Raw genomic sequence first — 20,935 nt, 5'->3', positions numbered from 1 at the left:
TAACGATTTTCCAAGAGATTTAGAACCTAAATCTTAGAATATGTGTACAATCTCATATATACTAATAAGGGCATGAATAAAATTAGCTTTACTCACAGCAGAATGGCTAGATCGTAGCACTAGTATGAATAATCTAAAACCTGCAAACATTTACTTCATCTATTGAATTAAACAATTTCGTTTAAAAAATAATTCAACCTGACAGTAAACAGGCGGGCAATAGGCGATTCATTGAAATTTAAATGAGTATCCCCCTTGCGGACTCACCCTACCTTTTTTTGGGAAAGACGTACAAATCGATGCTTCGCTTTTATTGATTTCCGATATATTGTCCTCTTATGATGAGTGTGTAGGAATGAATTATCCTGTTTCGCTGCAGTGCACCGTTGACCATGCAACGGACGGTATCGAGAGCCGTACAGAGTCCCGTTTGTCTTATGCAGAGCCAGGCGCAGATCGTAGACGATGCTGCGCCGTTACGCTTCGTTGGTCACTGGGATGATCGAGGCATAGCGACCCTAAGCAATAACGGCCAGTCTGCCGTGGTAGGTAAAGATTTAAGGCACCGTTTGCTGCTAACTTAATTGTGTCCACTCACACTTGCTTGTTTGCTTCAGCTGAAGCTGACCGATCGACCTTACCAACCGTTTTTGGTAGGTGGCCCACTCACCGGTGTGTACGTGTTCGATCAGCTTCATTTCCATTGGGGACCGGATGATACCGTTGGCTGTGAGCATCTGCTTGATGGACGGGCCTACTCGATGGAGGCACACTTTGTGCACTACAATGCACGCTACGGTAGCTTCGATGAAGCATTAGACAAAGAGGATGGATTGGTCGTGGCAGCCATTTTTATCGATGCACACAACAATGGAACGGACTGGATACCGCTTCAACCAATCGTACGCGCGCTAGGGCAGATTCAACACCCGGGAACCACGGCATCTGTCCCATCGGATTGCTTGCGTTGGTTGACCGGTTTAGTGCTCGATCGGCATTACTATACTTATCACGGTTCCATGACTACCTCCCCATATCAAGAGTGCGTAACCTGGCTAGTGTACAGTGCACCGGTTTTTATTTCATCCCATCAAGCTGACGCATTTCGTCGCTTGCTACGTCCCGGTGATCGTCTCGCACCGATCACAAGCAATTTTCGCCCCGTACAGTCACCTTCGAATGCTTTCGGATTGGTATTTGTACGCGATACCGTATCTATGTTGCGATCGAAGTTGTAAACAGTGTAATAAAAAACAAAAACAAAAACTAGACAAAACCATCATACTTGCGCTGCATTCCTGTGCTCTCTTAAACATCAGCTTTGTACGTTTTTTTTTATTGTCGCTTCAAATGAAAATGAATGTAAACAAGGTTATGATGTATTGTTGCACTTTATGTAAAAAAAAAGATAGATTGAATAGATATAGAAAAAAAAAGAAATAACATCCTTGGCTGTTCGACACATTTCCTCATTTCCTCAAGCACAGGTATTTTTAAAAAGTTAACATTGCTTTCCGCCGCTAATCAAGAGAAAAGGGTTTTAGGAACATAGATCTGTATTTTTTTCGCTAATGCGCTAAATTGTTGATATCAAAAATAAAAGTAAGTTAAATTCCTGTAACGTGTGTTGATAACAATACACCGAATGTGTATACGAAGCAAAACAATAAAAACAGGAAGAAAAAAAAATCGGAGCTGCAACGGTAATCAAATAGCCCTACAGAGCCTAGAGTGCCATTTTACGCCCTTCGATGGAAATGTCTACCGCGCGGCGCGTCGAGTTCAGTCTCTTTTGGTCGATGAATTTCTTTAGATGTTTTTCGTAGCGGTTCAGCTTTTTCTTCGCAATCTGCAATCCAAACGTGTACGTAAAAAAGCAAAAAAAAAATGTTAGAAATATCAAAAAATTTAATAAATTTTCCTGCCCTTTTGTACTTACACTGCTCATTTCGACGTCGATTTTCGATTTTGGTCGTACGATGTATTCTTTGTCGGATGGCATTGGAACTCTAGCGCGCTGTACCCACCCTTTATCACCCGGTCGAAGAGCACCTCTGCGAAAGGACAATAAAATATTGAAGTAAAACCAACAAAAAAAACGTCTTTTTCTTCCTTCACTTACTTTTCCGCTTCGGTGAACGGCAAACCCTTCTGGTTCTTGTTGGTCGAGGAAGCGGAATCCGGCGATGGTTTCCGTTTGCGTGGCATTTGCAGCAGGTCGCGCTGCTGACGTTCCTCGCGCGACATTGCCTTAAAGTCCGTGCTAAGGTTAAAGATTGGACGCGACCAGTCATTTATCAGTCGACCGGCCCGTTCGCGGTTGGCCTTCGTTTCGTTCGGGTGCTTATACAGATACATAACCGCCTTTCCAATTCCAGACTGCTTCAAGTAGGATTTATCGATGGTAGGAAACTGACGGGAGAGAGAGAAGAAAATGTTTTTTTTATCATTAAAATCCTCTAATACCCTAAAAATAGATTATTGAAGAAAAAAACCTACATCTGCCAGCAGCTTCAGGATGCTTTCGCGTATTTGCAGGCACGGTAGTGCTTTGTTGGGCAGCGGTGCAATCCAGTCGGTCAGCACATTCAGCACATTGTGCTCGAGGAATGCCAGCTGCAAGTCCTTCTTGATAAGCTGCGACATAACGTACTTCAGCATTGCGATTTTCTTCGTGGCCGGTTTGCTTTCCATGTTCAATTGCCGATCATGGTCTGCCGCCTGACGCATCTGCTGTAGCAGCTGCGCAATCAGATCATCATTATCATTGATCAAGTCAATATCGTTACGTTTGCGGCGCCGTGATTTTTCCTCCTTCTTGCGCGCCATCATAATGTCGAAGTCGGACATAAACTGGCCCCTGGAATGGGAATGGAGTTGGATTCGTGATTTAACGAAAAGTGGAAACATACAAACGCACTACTTTCTTACCTTTCTGAACCATCGTCTTTGAGACCGTCATCATCCGAATCAATGATGGCCTGTTTGCCACCCTTGTGTGAAGGGTCCGCATCCTCCGCAACCGAACCAACCTCATCTGGATCGTCCTGTAGCTTATCACCGTCACGCGCCCCACCATCCTCATCATTGTCTTCATCGTCAGAATCGATTATACGCTTCGGTTGCTTGATGTGTTTCCCACCGGCAGAAGTACTCGGTCCGGCAGCATCTTCACCGTCGCTGCGATTCCCACCGCCCGTCGCCATGGACGGGCTCTTGCTGCGCGATACAGAGCGCGAGCTATCGCGGCTTCGGCTGCGACTAACGCTACGGCTCACGCTACGACTAACGCTTCGGCTTCCGGATTTGGATTTCGAAGAGCGCGAGCGTGAGCTCGATGCGGACCCGGAACGTGAACGGGCACGGGAACGTGACCGTGACCGGGAACGGGAACGCGAACCCGATCCAGATCGGGAACGTGAACGAGAAGCGGATCCGGATCGTGAACGGGACCGTGAACCAGAACCGGAACGGGAACGGGAACGTGATTGCGAACGGGAGCGGGAGCGGGAACGGGAGCGAGACCGAGAACCAGACCCGGAACGAGAACGCGAACGCGAAGGTGTGCGGACGCGTCGACTGCCACTTCGATGCGATGAGTTGCGACTTCCGGAACGGCTGTGGCTTCGGCTAACGCTTGACGTGCTACGGTTACGGGAACGCGCCTGACGGCTCTGGCGTGATGTGCTGCGGCTCTTTCGTGATTTGTTTTCGCTCATTTCCGATCCGCTACGTTCCCGGCCATCACGTTGATGGTCTTGTTGCGATGTGTGACTATTCCGCGAGCCGCTACGGCTGCGCATCAAAGCAGGCGATTGTGCTTTCACGTCGATATCAGCACTGGCGGCGGCTTCCTTGGTATCTTCTGTTGTTTCTGCCACTTGTTTGTTTCCCTCCGATTCGCTAATGTCTGTTTCGTTTGGTTTTGATACGGCGGCAGCATCAACGCTCGCAGCGTTCGTCTCGGCTTGCTGCGTAGCATCATCGTTTGGTTGCGTATTTTCAGCCGAATTTTCGGCGACTGGCTCGCCGTTGGCTTCCATGGTGAAATGCTTGGCGCGTCAGATGTGCGGTGATTTCCTAGCGTTTTCCGGCCAGAATATAACTGGGGAGGAAAAAAAAATCAACATCCAATATGAAGCGACAGTACAACAAAATATCAATCTACTTTTCATTCGGCTTCGCAACCTTGGCAGGCGTTGATTTTTTTTCTCTTGTGAATGACGTGATTGTTCCTGTTTGGTTCAAAAGCCGGAAAGAGTTTTTCATCCAGAACGGACAGACACAACACGATTGTTTCTAATCTGACTATGAAATCGACTGTCATATATGTAAATTTCTAGTGAAAAGTATTTACGGACATTTAGAACAATAAAAATCATAACCACGCTTATATATAGCCTGGTGGAAATTGTGTTTTTAAGTAAATGCATTCTATTTGCAGCATAAAAATATAGTTAAAGCAGAAATTCAATGCAAAACAAATCTTTGCTTAGCACCACAAATTAGAGAACGGTTGCTGATGCTGCTACAATGAAAAAGCTACCACCATTTTCCAAGGCATTCAACATGAATCATATATGCGTATATTGTTCAACTTATTGTTAAAATATATCCATACCTGAGAAGGAAAAGAAATGTAAACTATGAAAGTAGAATAAAACTGTTTGTAGCAAAAATTTGCCAGGAAAATGTTCACCGCACAATTATTTTCACTGCGAACCGAAGCTGTCTTGCTATTGTTTGGTTATGTCAAATTTGTGTGACAAAACGTCTCTTTTATTTTGCAGAATAAATCTACGGGTAAAATTTTTGTCTCGCTTTGTCAGTTATGGGCAGTTAGTACGGCGGAGCAGGAAAGCACGATTTTGCTCGTAACGAAACCTTTCATTGCGGACCTTTGACATTGATTTTCATCAAGGTAAATACACACTTAAAGCGATATTTAACCCTATTGTCAATGACCGCCTACCTGGGTAAGTTTTGCACTTTTATTTTTTAATATCTTTTGATAGGAAAGTCGTACAGACTTGAAATTTTTAAAATGCCTAGAAAAACATGTTTTTCTCCATTTCGTACAAAAAGAAAAATTTTAAAATTACTTTTACCATTTTTTAAATATTTTTTTCGATTGATACCCCTTATATCTACGACCGCCTACCCGGGTAGGCCATACGATTTATATGGGGTTTGCATTTTTTTCGGATTCTAAAGCGTATATCTTTTGATCTGCTCATCGTATTTGCATGAAACTTTCAATATAGATGGGATTTTTAGTTGTCCAACTAATATCATTTAGCTGATAATTAAAAAAACTCTGGTTTCTAGTTTTTTTGAATTTTTACAAATTTTTCTCCGTATATCTTTGACCGCCTGACCGGGTAGGCCATGGGATTTATATGGGAGTTTTTATTTTTCGGAAGTTTTCTGGGACAACCTTCAGCCGAGATACCTCAGGAAGAACCAAACATAAAGGAAATTGCTATTTATGTCAAAAACCCTGCTTGTTCTTCGCGTTCTGAATTTAACACATATTTCTCCAAATGTAAATAATTTGAAATATTAGCACTTAGTGTTAGTAATATGATAACATTTGAGGTTTATAATAGCTACGTGGAAAGCTTTTAATTATAAAAAAAGGATTTATTTTGTTTTTAATAACGCAGAGTTGCGAAAATAATACACAAAAATTAAATATGATTAAAGACGATTAATTGGCTACAATTAACCCCGAAAAACCAAATATATATGCTTTATACATGATTTAGAATCCAAAAACTGAAAAATCCCATACAAATCGTATGGTCTACCCGGGTAGGCGGTCGTAGATATACGGAGAAAATTTTGTAAAAAATGTAAAATACACAAATCCAGAATTTTTAAAATTCTCAGCTAAATGATATTAGTTGGAAAACTAAAAAACCCATCTTTCTTGAAAGTTTCATGCAAATACGACGAGCAGATCAAAAGATATACGCTTCAGAATTCGAAAAAACGAAAACTCCCATTTAAATCGTATGGCCTACCCGGGTAGGCGGTCGTAGAACAACGTGTATTTTTTTGGTCGTAGACACTACGGTTAAAAATATCCACAATTTTTGCTACGTTATGTAAAACATTTTAACAATGGTTTTTGGATTATTTGGGTTTCATAAATACTTTCAGTTGTTCAGCTTCACATATCTGATAGCATTGTAATTAAAGTTTACATAAAAATAGATTTATTTAATTCTAAAAAACCCCAATCATAGTAGGTTCTGTCACAAACAATAAGACAAGTCAAAGTCATAATAAAATATATGGAAAGTTAACAAAACTTAAACCATACTGATATTCGGCAATATTTATCTCTCGCTATAATTTTTTTCTCAATTCAGCTGAATCTAGTCATCCGTTTCGGTTCGCGTAGACGCTCCTTAAGCGTTATCGGAAGTTGTTTTCTTGTTTGCTGGAAAACCCAACATTGATATTTTCTTGCCCTAGCGGAAGTTTCACATCGCTCGGTTGGCAACGCACCCCCTTGGAAAATGTGAATATGCATGTGTGCGTGTGTTCGGATGCGGCTTGGTCACGGAGGCTATGAATCTTCTCAGAATCGTTCTTTCTCTTCCGAACCGCCCGTGGTGAAGGTGCGTTATACACGCTTGTGCTCTGTGAAGTAAAGAATCAGGTTCAGGGAAACTAGTTGGGAAGCCGAATAGCAATACCCGAGTTGTGCTTTATCTTTTCCCCCAAAACAAGTGCAAAAGTCGTGTGAACATTCCCGAGACAGTGTCGTAGGCAATTTTCCATAGCACGCGATAGTCGATAAAACAAACCAAACCGAAAATGGCAGACACTCAGGAAACGGAAGTTGTGAATGGAACGGGACAAGAAAATCAAGAAAACAGTAACAATCAGCCTCAACTCGCAGAACAAGCGACTGGCAATGGTAATGCCGAAGCGACAAACGCTAATGGTAACACAGAAAACCACACCGTGCGCGATGATGACAGGTATGTAAAATTTGTGCGGATCGATTACATTTCTAGATTGGTTTACGGGGCAAATAGATTCCTCTCTATGCGAAGAAAGAAAAACGCATGACACGCGTGGTGGTTCCTCTATATTCTACCGCGTGCTGAGAAAACCTTAACCTCACTTTCTCTACTAAAACTAGCGAATTTCATTGTAATCTCTTTGTTCTTAAATCTAATTTAATACCTAAAGTACACACATTATAAAAGGTGTTTTTCGCAGACGAATGCTGGTTTGTGATAATTATTTTTTACAGAAAAATGTCTATTTTTGCATTCCTTTAATCCGTGAATTAGTCTCGCGCGTCTCTTAACCAGTGTTCCGGTTTAGTTCGTAATAAGACTTGTTCGGTTATGAAAATACAATTTCAAATCAGCAATCTTGTTTTTTTTTGTTTCCAGTTCCTTTCATAGGGGTAGCATCATAACCTTTGTACTCTTTCAAAATGGCGGGTAGGCATTTTTACTCCCTAGTTTGTGTATTCTATTTTTGAATTTCAATCATTTCGGAAGAGATTGTTGATGTATTCCATTTCGTCTCGTAATTTGTTGAGAGTTTATCATTGATTGAACCATGACTACGTTCGAATGTGCATCGCGCTAAAATGTAACCATCTCGTTTACAATAATCTGTGGAATATTTACGTTGATATGAATGTCATTTAAGAGTAAAGGTACAGACAAATGATCTCTCCTGCGAAATATTGACTTTAAAGCCGCCGGGTGGCACGTTTCATCTTGTAAAAATGTCTCTTGTTGTTATTTAATTACTAATTTGATGGCTTCCAACTCATCCTTCCCTGGAATTTGTGCATGAGGCAAGCCAGATATTTTACACAAATACAAAACGCGCTAACTATGATGATGGTTTGTGTACGTGTATGTTAATCGATAAAATTTATTCTATACTTCTGTTACTTCTAGTTGTGGCGAAAAAAAACACAAAAAGTACAGAAGAAATCAGCAGAAACACACAAAGCTAGTAAAGCCATGTATGCTAATATAACAGAGACGAGAGATTAAGATGAGCGAAGAGAAGCTTCCTGCTAGCTTCCCACTGTTTCCGGTTAAACGTCACGTTGTGCTCATACGAAATTAACAACCCACGTTCATGGCGTATTTAGCTCGGAAATTTATCATGTGTATCCAATACGCTTTTGGTTGTTCTGGATAGATTATTTCATATACATATTCCGCTTGTTTTTCATCGAAATTGGAGTACAGAATGCACAAATACGATGTTGTTAAAGGTTCGTCAATGACTTTCGTGTAAACTCATTCGAATGCTTGCCTTTAATGCGTTGGTTAAGTAATATATGTTAGCCAATTATAAACAATTGCCATTTTATGTATTGAGCAAAAGTTTATCTCTAAAGTAGCGTTGTAACTTTGGGTGAGAATGGATTTGTATGTTCAATTATTTGTCGAGCTTATTTCTTCGCATATTCCGTTTTATAGTAAATGATCCCGTCACGTTAATAGAGACAACGTTTGATGCTACCCCTTTTCGATCTGTATCTTTCGTTTTTGTTTTTTAGTCTTAATGTAAATTGTGTTTCCGTGCGAGAGCAATTAGTGATGGTTCCGGGTTCCAGCTGAAAAATTTGTTTACAGTGTTCAAAATCGTAAAAAGGTGTTTGCTTTGCATTTACGCAGTAAGATTACAGAAAAGAGGCGAATAATTAAAAACGGAAAAAGTACTTCATTATTACACTTAAATGTGGAAAAAATCGTCGTTTGTTATGTTGTACGTAATTATAAACAGCAAAAAAAACGAATGCCTCGAAGATTTGCCGGAAATTTTGCATCGTCCTGTATGAAAAAAGAAAAAAGTTGTGTATAAAAACATAAATTAAAAGTTTCCTTTTATGCAGACATCGCATCTTCACGTGTTGCTTGTTGTCATACCGTTCATCATAACACTTGTAACGAAGTACAACATATTTAATATGTAAACACATATTTGAAAAAAAAACAAAAAAAAATTGCAAAACACCACAAAATAATGACCAAAATTGATGCCTTTTCCTGTTTAGAGCGAACGACTAATATTGTTCCTCTCCGACAGGTGTTGAGAAAATGCAAAAAGCCTGAACTCTGAGGACATCGGAGAGAGAGATGAAGAATGTTGGGGATTCTGCACCAGGATGTGCACGTGAGAAGATGGTATTTATGCTAACATAAATGACATAAGACAACAAAAATAACCATAAACCTTGAAAAAACAAACCGAGTTTCAACGTTACGAAAACAAAAAACTAAAAAAAACATAAGAATACATATTTATCAAAATTTTAATTCTATGATAATAATGGCACCTTTTTAGAGTAATATATCCCTTTAGTCATATATTCCTTCCTCACTTCAAAAGGGTAAATGAAAACAAATCCACAAAAAAACAAAATCTAAAATTTTGAATGCAACACCTCGGAATATTCGTGTATTATTTTCCATCATAATAACACATAAAAAACAACTTTCTTTACATATCCTTATTTCCTTCTGTCCCTTTCATTCCTTTTCGTCCTTTTCGTCCCTTTTATCCCTGTTGCCCTTTATTGATGCACGCGTGCGCACACACTTACACATACGAACACACAAATACATTTGAATGAAAAAGTTTTAAGTATACTGGTATTCCCCGATGTACGCGCCATACTCGATATACGCGATTTCGCTATACACGATTTTTTAGAAACTGACATTTAACTTCGTTAACAAAGAAGCAAATTCAAAAAAAAATTCAAAGCCTGTCGTAACGAGTTTCTATCTAGCAGTATCAACAATTTAACAGCTATATGGAAAGAACATTATCGGAAATAGAACCAATGGACGAAGATGAAGAAATGTTCAGTAATGTAAGTCAGAATATCCGCATAGAGATGGGGATATACAAAGAAATCTATCATTAAACCAAGAATTCGATATACGGTAATATTCGGGGTACGCGATTGTCTCCGGTCAGCATTGATAGCGTATATCGGGGAATACCTGTAGCTCCAAAATGGAAGGATGTATGACCGGATTCATTACAAGCTAAAATTTCGAATAAATCGAATAATAAAATAAATTGTTAATCTCATGGCAGAAAGTATACATTAAAGGTAGACAAAGAGCTTCTCGGTTGGATTATTTTCTAATAGATTTCGCAGATTTTTGATCTGTTCCCCCCCCCCCCCCCCCCCAAAGTTTTCGGAAGTAATTTTCGGAAGTAATAAAAAATATTTGAAGTAAAATTCAATTAATCTAAAGTAACGTATCTGGGACTTAATAATGCCGCGCAAGATATCAAGAAGGGACAATATTTTCCTTCATAAATCCATTTTTAAAATTTACTCCCGAGAATAATCGGTTCCATCACCAACACTCTCTGCCCATATACATCTACAGAAAGCAAACAATCCTCACCACAAAATCAGATAACAGACACTGTGTGTGTGCGCATGTGCATTCACGAAAACATTGCACGCCTTTCCGATTTTATCATTTTTGCCATGTTTTAATTTACATATTATCAAAAAAAAAATTGTTCATTATTTGTATCTCTACTTCCGTCCACGATGTAGAATTAAATTTCTTAATAAGAATTAATAACAAAAAAAAAACAATTCCAGAAAAGAAAACAAATTAATCAACGTTCTTGCAAAATATATGCTACACACCCACCTTACGTGCCTCCCGCGCTCTCATCATAGCTGGGTTAGAGCTTTGTTAAAAGCAAAAACTAAAAGAAAAAAAAACAGAAAATTTTGTTTCGATTTTGGCAGTCCCCCCTCATCGTGTTAGAATTTGCGAACAAATGAGATTGGATAACCCCCAGAGTACCAGCAGCAACTAAGATAAAGATATCTTTCATCCTGTGCGCGTTTGTTGCAATTTTGTTGCGTTTATAGATAAAGTTGCGGAAAAGTTTTATATATATACACATACAAATGAATAAGTAAAGTTAAAAATAAATGAATATATTGAACCAGAAAAGTAAACTTTGCTCGTACATATTTCTTTTTCTCATCTGTCTGTTGTCGAATTTCTTTTTTAATATTAAGAAAGCTCCTCTAATTGCACTGTTTTTTTTAAAGCTACATAATTTGGCAGTAAGATTGTTTGTATAAATGGTGGTGCGTGTGCTAGAAGACAATATTTACACTGCAGATTCTATCTTTATTACTGATGATATGCAGCCTTAAATCGTATTTTCGGCCATAAGCATTTTTAGCTGAATAATTAGTTGAATTAACGGCATTCAATATTTGTTAAACGCCATTTTGAAAATTGCCAAGTTAAAGAATACAATTGGAAACCTTTAACAGTTGTGTGCATTTATTGTTTCAAGTCACATAATGAATATGGTTAGGCAATAAATGAAAATTACAAAAACAAATAATATCATTGGTGGAAACATTAAACAATCATATAGTGGTCAATGTTATTGTTGTTTAAGAGTTAAAGAAGCATTGAGAGCTCCTCGCATAATTTCCATTTCACTTTTAGTGATAAATTTTTTAGCACACGCACAAACTTTATACCAGCTGATACGGCCATACTTAGGGCAGTTGTAAAAAAAACAGTGCACTTTTTTCTTAACTTAATCTATTGTGAAACTCATGGGAAAACTTAAATAAACTTCTATTTACCAGTCAGAAAGAATATTTCTAACGTTTTTATATATAATATATATATATTGTCACAATAAAAGTTGTTCCTTACCTATTTAGCGTTAAAATATCAAGTTCTGCTCATTTCTTATGCTGCAAATTTTTTTACTAACTTTAAGCAAGCTTTCTATTTTTAACTATTAAATTATCCAACATTTAAATATTCTAATTCGTAAATTTTCATCCACTTTTCCAGAAAATTATTCGTTGGTGGACTAAGTTGGGAAACATCAGACAGTAATATACATTTTTTTCTTTTTTAAATTCAATATTTTCTTAACTAATACAAAGTATATATTCCTCTTAATTAATATATATTATAGTACATTCAAAAAGTCTCTTTTATTAAAACGATATATCGTGTATATCAAATTCCCATTATGTTCGATCCAATTATTTCCGTATTATTTTCATTAAATCATTATTGTTTTTAATCTGGAATGGGTCCTTCTCTTCCATCTCTATATACCTGATCCTTTAGCCTCCTTGTCCCGTTCCTGCGTTCCTGTTTTATTTTAGCTTTTTCCCCGCCATTTGTAACCATCCAAACATCCCTTATCCCTTCCTGCAATCACAAATACGTTGTTTTCTCCCGTTTGTTTTAAGTAGTTTTTGTATCATTCACAAGAGGAAAAATATGCGTTCCTCCTTCCGTGTATCATTCCTTCCATCCTTCGTGCATATATACCCCTGTTTTTTGATTTATTGATACTGTAAAACAGATTTTGCAAAAAAAAAAAAAAATCGTATACACTTACACTCTCTCAAACGTCGGAACGGAGGAGTAGGAATTATTTGTTTTTATTACAATTGTCATTTTCTTTTCTTTCGTCTCCACCCGCCTTCGCTTCTAAACAACGTCTTCATCTGTGTGCTTCAACACCTGCGTTAAAACTGTGCAGAGGAGCTAAAGGAACACTTCAGTCAGTACGGTGATATCGAGAGCATCAATGTGAAGACAGATCCGAACACTGGCCGCTCGCGTGGTTTCGCATTCATCGTGTACAAATCTGCCGACTCGATCGATAAGGTCGTATCGGCCGGTGATCATGTGATCAACAACAAGAAGGTGGACCCGAAGAAGGCTAAGGCACGGTACGGCAAAATCTTCGTCGGTGGTTTGACCTCGGAAATCAGCGATGAGGAGATCAAAACATTCTTCGGACAGTTTGGAAATGTAAGTACACTCGAACCGCCACGAACTATCTGCAATTGTAGGTGGGGAAATATGAACATGATGAATGAATATTTACCAGTTCTGCTTATGAAAGACTGTGATTCGAAACAATATTATTAAACTGATGGTTCAATAGTTATGCATTTTAGTACTTTAACTCTTCCTTCCCCTACGTATCGCTTATTCATGGCTGAATTTGTTTTATGCCTACTTGTAGATCGTGGAGATCGAGATGCCGTTCGATAAGCAGAAGAATCAGCGGAAAGGATTCTGCTTCATTACGTTCGATTCCGAGCAGGTGGTGAACGAGCTGCTGAAAACACCGAAGCAAACCATCTCCGGCAAGGAGGTGGACGTGAAGAAGGCGACCCCCAAGCCGGACAACATGGGCCCGATGGGTCCGATGGGTGGTCGGGGTGGTATGCGTGGTCCGCCACCGCGCGGTATGCGCGGCGGTCGTGGTGGTCCCGGTGGACCAAAAGGTGAGTAAGCGAATGAGATATTCCACAGAGAGAGAAAGAGAGAGAGAGAGAGAAAAAAAGGAAGTGTAAAATATCGTTGCGCTTATGTTTGAACATGATGAAACATTCAGTTCTGCTTATGAGGTTCTCCTGATTATATCCCCATAAATACCAAAACAAACATCTGAAATAGTTCAAACGCGCAAAAGGGCAACTTACATGTATGTACATACGACATTACCGTAGCGTAAGATTATAAAAATATGAAACTCTCGTAAATATTGATTTTTTTTCCTTCAACTGCTTTTTAAAAAGTTTAACTTTAGTATTCAACAACTGGAAAAGAACCATATGTAGCTATATCTATATAAATATCTTAGTGTGTGTTTCACTCTTAGTGTGTGTAATTTACTGTAAAGATTCATTCTTATAACATTGCCCCCCTTTTTTTCTCACTTTTACCATCAACAACTATAGGCGGATATGGACAAGGATGGGGCGGCCAAGGATACGGCGGCTACGGCTACGGACAAGGATACGGCGGTGGTTATGGTGATTATGGTTACGATTACTTAACCAGATGGTATGGAGGCTACAATAACGGTGGTTACGATTTGTCCGGCGGCTATTACGGTCGTGGTAAATTCAACAATCGCTTGCCGAACAAACATCACTAGTGTGTAGATGAGCCAAAATTTAATGGGCACACGGGATGGAAATGATGCTATATAACCTCGATTTTCTCCTGTCCCTTTTCCTTTTTTTTTCTTCAAATCATACTTGCAAATTTACACACATTATATATTACTTTTTTTTTTCTTAAAATGGACTTAAAGAAAAGGTACTATAGACATTAGTTATTGCTTTCATAAACCAAAACCATTTCTGACAAGAGCGCAAAGGAGTAGCATGTATTTGGGTAGTAGTATATATGTCCATTTTGTAAAATTTTTACCTTTTTTTTTACTTTTTGAATTTGCCTGTGAAACGAGTAATCGTGTGCATGGATTACACATTTTATCTATTTGACAAACTCCTCCCCCTTCCCAATCACGTACGGGAAAGAGTGATTCAATGCAATATCTTAGTTTTGCCGCCTCCAAACCCAAGAAAAGCGTACCGTGCGCGCGCGCAAGTTTTCATCGTCTCTAAGGTCCGTTTCATTCGATTCGGATATTTGTGAGACTGTGTTTTTATCAGCCAGAGTTTTTAAATGCATTTTTTGCAACGTTCGGGGAGTGTGAATGTGAGTGTGTGTGTTATTTTTAATACACACATGAATTGTACATAGGTTCGTGAACCTAAATTGTGCTGTACAAACGTTTTAATTCGTTTTTTTTTACAAAAATAAATTTTATAACGTAGATTTTTTATATATGTGCTGAAAATAATGTGTTGTTCAAAATTTGCTAATTTACCGAGACGTGACTAAATTAATCTCCAACTCAAGCATATTCAACAGCCAAAATGTCATTAAAAAAATACAGGTGACGAATTCTTTATCAAGCGCGCATATACAAATTAGCCGACAAGCCTTTTTTTCTCTTATCAATTTTGGATCATTTGGAAGTTTAATTGGAACAATATCGTATGAATGTCTATTCAGCAAAAGTTGCATATTTGATTAGAAAATCAACCGGGCTCCTAGCGTTTTCCCTGAGAATGATGAATCGCGTCGATACGGATGCTTTATTTTTTCTTCACAAAGTTACGCCTTTGCGGCAAACATCACCTTTTAATAACGTACGATAATCGAGAGTGAACAGCTCTAACCCCGGCGATACTACCCGGTTGGAGAACAGGCATCCTAATGGCTACGCGGCACAATCTAAGTCAAATTAGATGAGTAAGACGTGCTATAAAACGCTCGCAGTTTTAGAAGCCCACTGCTGAAGCGCAGTACACAATTGCAGGTACTTTGATGACCGTTTCCGGGCGGTTTTTTTTCGTTGTATTTAGCGTTTATTACAGTTCTCCTCTTTCAATACCACTATTATATACTTACGGAGTGCTTTGTTGTGTAGTGTCTTTGCAAAAAAAAACAAACAAACCGAATCCATACAGAGTAAAATGTTTTAGATTTTATTTCCGCGCACTTAATATCGGAATATGTAGTGTGTTTGTTGGCAATATGTATGAAACTAAGTGGTATTATTTATACACTAGTTGCAAAACAAAATGTGAATGTTATGAGAGATCTAAAGGAAGAGATAGATAGAAGGTGTGGTGGCAGAGCACCACATGAGGTTGAAGATTATGGTAGAAGATTTAGCAGGTGGAGTGGTAGGGCCCGAACAGGCAGTGGAACATATATGTGCTACTACAAAAAGGAATAGTAAACTCTTTGTTGCGATGAACAGAAAATGCAGTTGAATATCCTTAGGCTATACTATGACGGCGAACAATTGAGTTAGAAGGATATTGAGTAAGTGGCTGCTTATGTGTTTGGTTTCACTTTTATATTTTCGCTTAGCACACACACCTTTCGTAAGAAACTACACACACACACGTTCAATGTTTAATTTTGCACCAAACTCTTAGCAAACATGAAGGGATATAATTTCGTTTTGCATTACCTTTTATTACAAAAGAGAACACGAAAAAAGAAGCAAAAATATCTTCAAATATTAAACAACAAAAAAACTTCCCTTCAAGTAAAAAAACCCAGTAGAGAAGAAGAGAGAGCCTGCACAATCATCTCTGTGACGAATGTCAAAAAAGGCGTAACGGAAACAAATTTTGGTTTTTAAATAGTATTTTATTTTTCTATTATTATCAACCGTTGTTAGAGTGCAATACAAATGAGATATGTTTTTGATTTTTTCCTTTTTTTTTGGGTGCATTAGTAAATGCTGCAAACTTACACAACTTTTCTCTCAGCGACAGCCTGACAGAAGCCAAATCGTGCGCGCGCGCAAGATCTATGTTTATATGCGAGCGAAAGTGGTGCGTCCACCTGACCGGTTTATTAGATCTAAAAAATAATTTTAGAAAATGGATGCGACTGATAATCATTGTGATAATAGATTATTTCAGAGCTTAGGATCGCATTGCGCATATTTCCACCTGGAAAAGAAAAAAAAGAAGAAGGGGGGCGTTGAATGTGTGTTACCATAAAGTTATTCTTGCCTTACTATGTATTTAGCCTTTTTGCGTCCTGGTGCCTATCTTCCGTGAAGGGGGGTGGGTGTGGGGGAGGTGATGAGATATGAGTGTTACGCCCTAAAGCATTGAACTTTACCCCCACGCGAAAGAGGGAACAAACCCCCAACGGATGTATTGTTAGGAAAGCAACAAAGTTAATGCCGCCGAGCATATGTACGAATGTGCTTGAGCCGGTCTGGAATCGTTAACCTGGGTTACTTATGGGAGTGCACACCAGAGTATGTGTCCAGGGTGTCAAGAATTGATGTAGACTAAAGTCTTTATAGCACTCTGTGTCTTAAGGGCCTTTTCGGTTTGGTACGTGCGATCACATCGTATAGATGCGTCCATCGTAGGCCATCGATTTGTTAAGCAAACTTTGTTAAGTTTTTCTTCGGGCTTCTGAGCTTTTAACAATCTCTCCTCAGTTCTATCTCTCACCAAAAAAAAACGCCATCCTCTTATCCAACTAGGTGACATGTGGACATGATGGAAGGTTGCTAATTAAAGGGAGGGGTATGTGGAGAAAGCAAAGTATTCATTTAGTGGATAAAACATGTTCGAACAGATGTGCTTTTGTTCAACATTAGAGAATGCCCTTTGCGAAAAGGCAAGTGATCAAGAATAACTGTTAGTTATGGATTACATCTTTCCGTTTACCGTCAGAGTACACATACACACATTTTGGACGAATTTCTTTCTTTTTTTTAATTAATGGTATGAAAAAACAATATCAATTTGGGAGAATATCGAATCGGTGCGTAATGTTCGAACTCATCATTATAATGTTTTTTTCTTCATTCTATCTTGTATTGTTTAACAAGAGTTTTGTAAAATCTGAAATTTTTATATTGACAATTAATAATGTGCCTTTTTTGGGGGCTTTTGAGATGGGTTTTTAGATCGTGCGCTCTCTTGTAATTTTTTTTGCTCGTTTTCTCTATTACCTTTTAATAAGTACCGTGTTTTAGAGTTGATGTTATACAGCCTAATGTTTGAAGGTTTTTAGTGACGAGATTCAGCTTTCACATGAAGAATGAAATTTGCTCCAAGTTATGTAAAAATTTTACAAGAGGGACATTCCAAATATTGTGCGAATTTGATTGTTTGCCCACGTGTAATACAGGGGAGAAACATTCGAAATATTAAGTGAATTATTTGTGAGTTATTTGTGTTATGGAAAACGTGAACCTACCAGCACTCTGAGTAGCTTCCATTAATAATATTTTTTCAGTAAAAATATATAAATTTTGCAAACGGTAGAAAACAAAGGAGCAAGTGTGTTGATGTGCACTGCAATATATAATTCAAGGATGTTAACAATATGCCCAACAAATGAGTGCGTGCAAATTGCTGTAAACGATTGTTTTTTCCTTTTTTTTTGCCCTTTTTCTTACAATTGAGGGTTTAAAAAACAAAAATTTAATTATTTTTTTCATCATAGAAGCAACTTATTATGCCCTCCTTATAGAGCTTTTATTCTGTTCTTTGCGCCACCCTCCTATATTTCATTGCACATTAAATACTATTTAAAACCAAAAGTCAAGTTACGCGCGTGTACCCGCATTACTGTATATACAGAATAAGAACACAAATGAATGGAAAACGAATTAATACTAAATAAAATAAGTTATGGAAATTATGACTAAAAACGTTACAACAACAACCCCCCTCTTTATGATCCCGATTTTTATTTGTTCGCCCTTTCGTTCATTTGTTTCTGGCAAAAGAAAGAGAGAGAAAAGGGAAAGGGTGATAATGAGAAGGAGAGAGAGAGAAAGGTACGACAGGAACGCGCGGAGATTGAAATGATAATTTCAAATCATGCATAAGTTAACTATATTTGGAAAGTTTTATTTTGTTTGTTCGTCCCACGAAGGACGTTGTGCTATTCGAGCAAAATAGAAATTTTCTTGCTTTAGAATGATTCTTGCTATAGTTTGTAACGAGGCATAAGATTTCTGATAACGTAGGATATGATTAAAGTACACACATACAGGGACCCAAAGAGTGTCTAACGTTTAAGAGTAAATTTTTTCGATTTTAATTTTTGTACCACTCCACAGGTAGTTTATCTCACAAGTATCAGACGCACCGTTTGTTTCTTGGTAGTTTGTTGCTTGCCTGCGTGATTTTCCTTTTCTAATAAGTCGTGTGTGTGTGTGTGTTAGCTATATTTCTCTTGTTTGCGTCTCGTAGTAGATTTTAGTAAGGTTTCGGCACTTGATCCTTGTGCTTATGCTCTACAACATATGTTGCACACACATGCGAAAAGAAGTTTTTGTTTCACTTAGTTTAATTTATGCTTCGGTTTCATATACATATTTATACATATATATATATATGGGTGGTATTGAAAAGAGGAAAACTTATGACGCTATTTTTGTATGCTCTCCGATCGCTCTTTTTTTACCTTCTCCCTTCCATCTTATCATCCTTTCACTTGCGTGCCTCTCCTCCGGTCTGTGTATCGTGATTTCCATCCACATCCGAAAAAAAAAAAATAAGATCTCGAGCCGCGCCGTCGGTCGGAAATCGTCTATCAACGTGGTGTAGTCTCTTTGCCATCGCCATCTACACTAAAGTCTACTGTTTATTGCCCGCCTATTGCACTTCTTGCAAATACATCTGGACGAACTCTGTCCTGCAGCAAGTTCCACGTTAAAATTGTGTAGAAGAGCTTCATGCGCTTCTTACGATATATAGTGTTGGTCGTAGTGTAATCTTAATAAGGATAATGAATCGTAAAGAAAACCGAAACATTTGTTTGGGGGTTTCCCCCGTCTGGCAGTGTTCCTGATATTCAATCATTAAGTGTGGCAATTAGGGCATATCATGCGAATCAGTGAAGAAGATGTGCTCTGTACAACGGGCTACAACAGCATATACTCTATGCCTGTACACACAAGCATACACTCCTATTTCTACTAGCATTTTGACTCTTAATATATTTCCATTTTCTAGATGACTATGGTTATGGAGGATACGATGGTGGTTACATAAATGGAGGTCGTCCGGGAGGTCCTAGAGGAGGGGGCAAAGGTAGATTCTTAGTCCTTAATGATTGTTGAATCATTCGTTTACCTGTTACTGCCTATTTATTTGTTTAGCTTAAGCAAGAATCAGTTAGTACCTTGAGTTAGATGTTTCTTTATTGTAAGAATCAGGTCAGGCGTTACCCCGACATTTCAGTCAGATGTTCTATCTTAGCTTAGTCATGTGTTGTGTCTATATATCAAAAATCTTTCATTCTGGTTCGTGTGGAAATTCTATGTATGTCCAGTGATGTAATCAAATCCCTTTTACTTGTCTTTATCTTTGCAAGGTGGCGCCGGTACCTATGGTGGTGGAAAGCAGCGAGGCAATGGTGGTGGCGGTCGCCAACAACGTCATACACCCTACTAGGCACCCTCTACTGCATACCTACAATGAAAGAGAGAGAGAGAGAGAGAGATTGCAGATCGTGCATCGTGTTAAAAAAAACGTACAAAGCAAGAAAGAGAGGAGCAAACTCGTAACACACATGCAACCTACTACACACTGTAATTATTAACGCGTATTTCGTCCAATTCTCCCTTACACACTCCCCATTTAAATCCATTACGTTTAGTTATACGACACGACTCTTATATGTTTGTCTGCTGCAGTGAGATATATAGACCAGCGCGCATTGATGCATTAAAGGATGAGGAAGAAAAAAAAAACATATTTATAAGGTTCGCGCGAGAATCATCACTTTAGGTTGGTGAGGATATGTACATTGAATTCAATTTTCCATGAGTAGGAATTATAGATAGGGCAGAGCCAACGAGACAAAAAATGAAAAACAGCATCCAGAGCATATACAGCAGCACACACATATATACACACACATTCATATAAAAATACATGTTACTCGTGTATTTACTTCTACCGCTCGATTTTACATAGTGATTGATAATTTGTTTAATTTTACACGTTTTTTTTATTTGTAGAAGAAGTAAAAAACTCATCGGACCAACAAAGAAAGAGGTCCTAAATAAATACTTAAGACTAGGTTCACAGTTTCATGTTAATTAAAAGATAAAGTAAAAAAAACCCTTTCCCAAAAGCTAGACAACACTCCCGTTTCTTTATAGTCAAAAAGAACGTCAAACAATGCATTACGAAAGTTGGAAATAACACTTATTACGTTTATTACTAGGGTAACGCGTATTTTTTTTCGATTTACAATAAGGAATTGACTAAGCCCTGGAAGACAGTAACACACACGCATATTAATCTGGCGTTGTATTCTGGATCGCGTGTCGAACTGTACCGATGGTACGAATAGGATTTGGGCTATGAATAGATCTACAGATCCGGTGTACGGAAGTAATCGAATACAATGGACACATGGAAAGGGGGGAAATGATACTACGGCACATTTCTCGACATAAATATATAGAGCGTATTACGGTTTTACACCTTTTCGCAACAATTTGTTCTCGTGCTCATCATTTA

At 38.3% G+C, this 20,935-nt stretch overlaps 3 protein-coding genes and 1 non-coding gene across 8 annotated transcripts; 3 read left to right on the top strand and 1 right to left on the bottom strand.

Annotated features, from left to right (window-relative positions):
- Positions 1 to 101: 101 nt before the first annotated feature.
- On the top strand, positions 102 to 1,663 carry LOC125774406 (carbonic anhydrase 7-like). Of its 2 annotated transcripts, none has more exons than XM_049444636.1 (2): positions 102 to 545; positions 618 to 1,663. In XM_049444636.1, the coding sequence occupies exons 1-2, from the start codon at positions 393 to 395 to the stop codon at positions 1,236 to 1,238; spliced, it is 774 nt and encodes a 257-aa protein (XP_049300593.1). In that variant the 5' UTR covers positions 102 to 392; the 3' UTR covers positions 1,239 to 1,663. The 2 variants fall into 2 exon arrangements, 1 of the variants encoding a protein (XP_049300593.1); XR_007420877.1 differs by having other exon boundaries at positions 520 to 549; positions 618 to 732.
- Positions 1,286 to 4,770, bottom strand: LOC125774109 (IWS1-like protein). Its single transcript, XM_049444511.1, has 6 exons — positions 4,622 to 4,770; positions 2,932 to 4,105; positions 2,500 to 2,860; positions 2,123 to 2,412; positions 1,940 to 2,054; positions 1,286 to 1,849 (listed from the first exon to the last, which is right to left on the bottom strand). Exons 2-6 carry the CDS (start codon positions 4,041 to 4,043, stop codon positions 1,727 to 1,729), a joined length of 2,001 nt encoding a protein of 666 aa, XP_049300468.1. The 5' UTR covers positions 4,044 to 4,105; positions 4,622 to 4,770; the 3' UTR covers positions 1,286 to 1,726.
- A 1,810-nt stretch (positions 4,771 to 6,580) lies between these two features.
- LOC125774335 (RNA-binding protein squid-like) lies at positions 6,581 to 20,182 on the top strand. Of its 4 annotated transcripts, none has more exons than XM_049444605.1 (7): positions 6,582 to 6,995; positions 11,868 to 11,908; positions 12,574 to 12,848; positions 13,066 to 13,330; positions 13,787 to 13,942; positions 19,418 to 19,495; positions 19,779 to 20,182. In XM_049444605.1, exons 1-7 carry the CDS (start codon positions 6,829 to 6,831, stop codon positions 19,856 to 19,858), a joined length of 1,062 nt encoding a protein of 353 aa, XP_049300562.1. In that variant the 5' UTR covers positions 6,582 to 6,828; the 3' UTR covers positions 19,859 to 20,182. The 4 variants fall into 4 exon arrangements, with proteins under 4 accessions (XP_049300559.1, XP_049300562.1, XP_049300555.1 ...); XM_049444598.1 differs by having other exon boundaries at positions 6,584 to 6,995; positions 13,787 to 13,861; XM_049444602.1 differs by lacking the exon at positions 11,868 to 11,908 and having other exon boundaries at positions 6,581 to 6,995; positions 13,787 to 13,861.
- Positions 13,420 to 13,500, top strand: LOC125774606 (small nucleolar RNA snR61/Z1/Z11). Its single transcript, XR_007421087.1, has one exon. It is a non-coding gene; the product is annotated as a small nucleolar RNA snR61/Z1/Z11 (small nucleolar RNA).
- Positions 20,183 to 20,935: the final 753 nt, after the last annotated feature.

The sequence above is a fragment of the Anopheles funestus genome, chromosome X (genome assembly GCF_943734845.2).
Source record: "Anopheles funestus chromosome X, idAnoFuneDA-416_04, whole genome shotgun sequence".
Lineage (NCBI taxonomy): Eukaryota > Metazoa > Arthropoda > Insecta > Diptera > Culicidae > Anopheles > Anopheles funestus.
This window is presented reverse-complemented; position numbering and strand designations above follow the sequence as displayed.

Bases quoted from the DNA above. Each gene is read 5' to 3' on its own strand.
- LOC125774109 (XM_049444511.1), bottom strand. From the start codon at position 4,043: ATGGAAGCCAACGGCGAGCCAGTCGCCGAAAATTCGGCTGAAAATACG. The intron at 2,413-2,499 runs GTAGGTTTTTTT...CTCTCCCGTCAG, and splicing joins TCCTGAAGCTGCTGGCAGAT to TTTCCTACCATCGATAAATC. The intron at 2,055-2,122 runs GTAAGTGAAGGA...GTCCTTTCGCAG, and splicing joins CCGTTCACCGAAGCGGAAAA to AGGTGCTCTTCGACCGGGTG.
- LOC125774335 (XM_049444605.1), top strand. From the start codon at position 6,829: ATGGCAGACACTCAGGAAACGGAAGTTGTGAATGGAACGGGACAAGAA. The intron at 13,331-13,786 runs GTGAGTAAGCGA...CAACAACTATAG, and splicing joins TGGTCCCGGTGGACCAAAAG to GCGGATATGGACAAGGATGG. The intron at 13,943-19,417 runs GTCGTGGTAAAT...TCCATTTTCTAG, and splicing joins TTTGTCCGGCGGCTATTACG to ATGACTATGGTTATGGAGGA.
- LOC125774406 (XM_049444636.1), top strand. From the start codon at position 393: ATGCAACGGACGGTATCGAGAGCCGTACAGAGTCCCGTTTGTCTTATG. The intron at 546-617 runs GTAGGTAAAGAT...TGTTTGCTTCAG, and splicing joins ATAACGGCCAGTCTGCCGTG to CTGAAGCTGACCGATCGACC.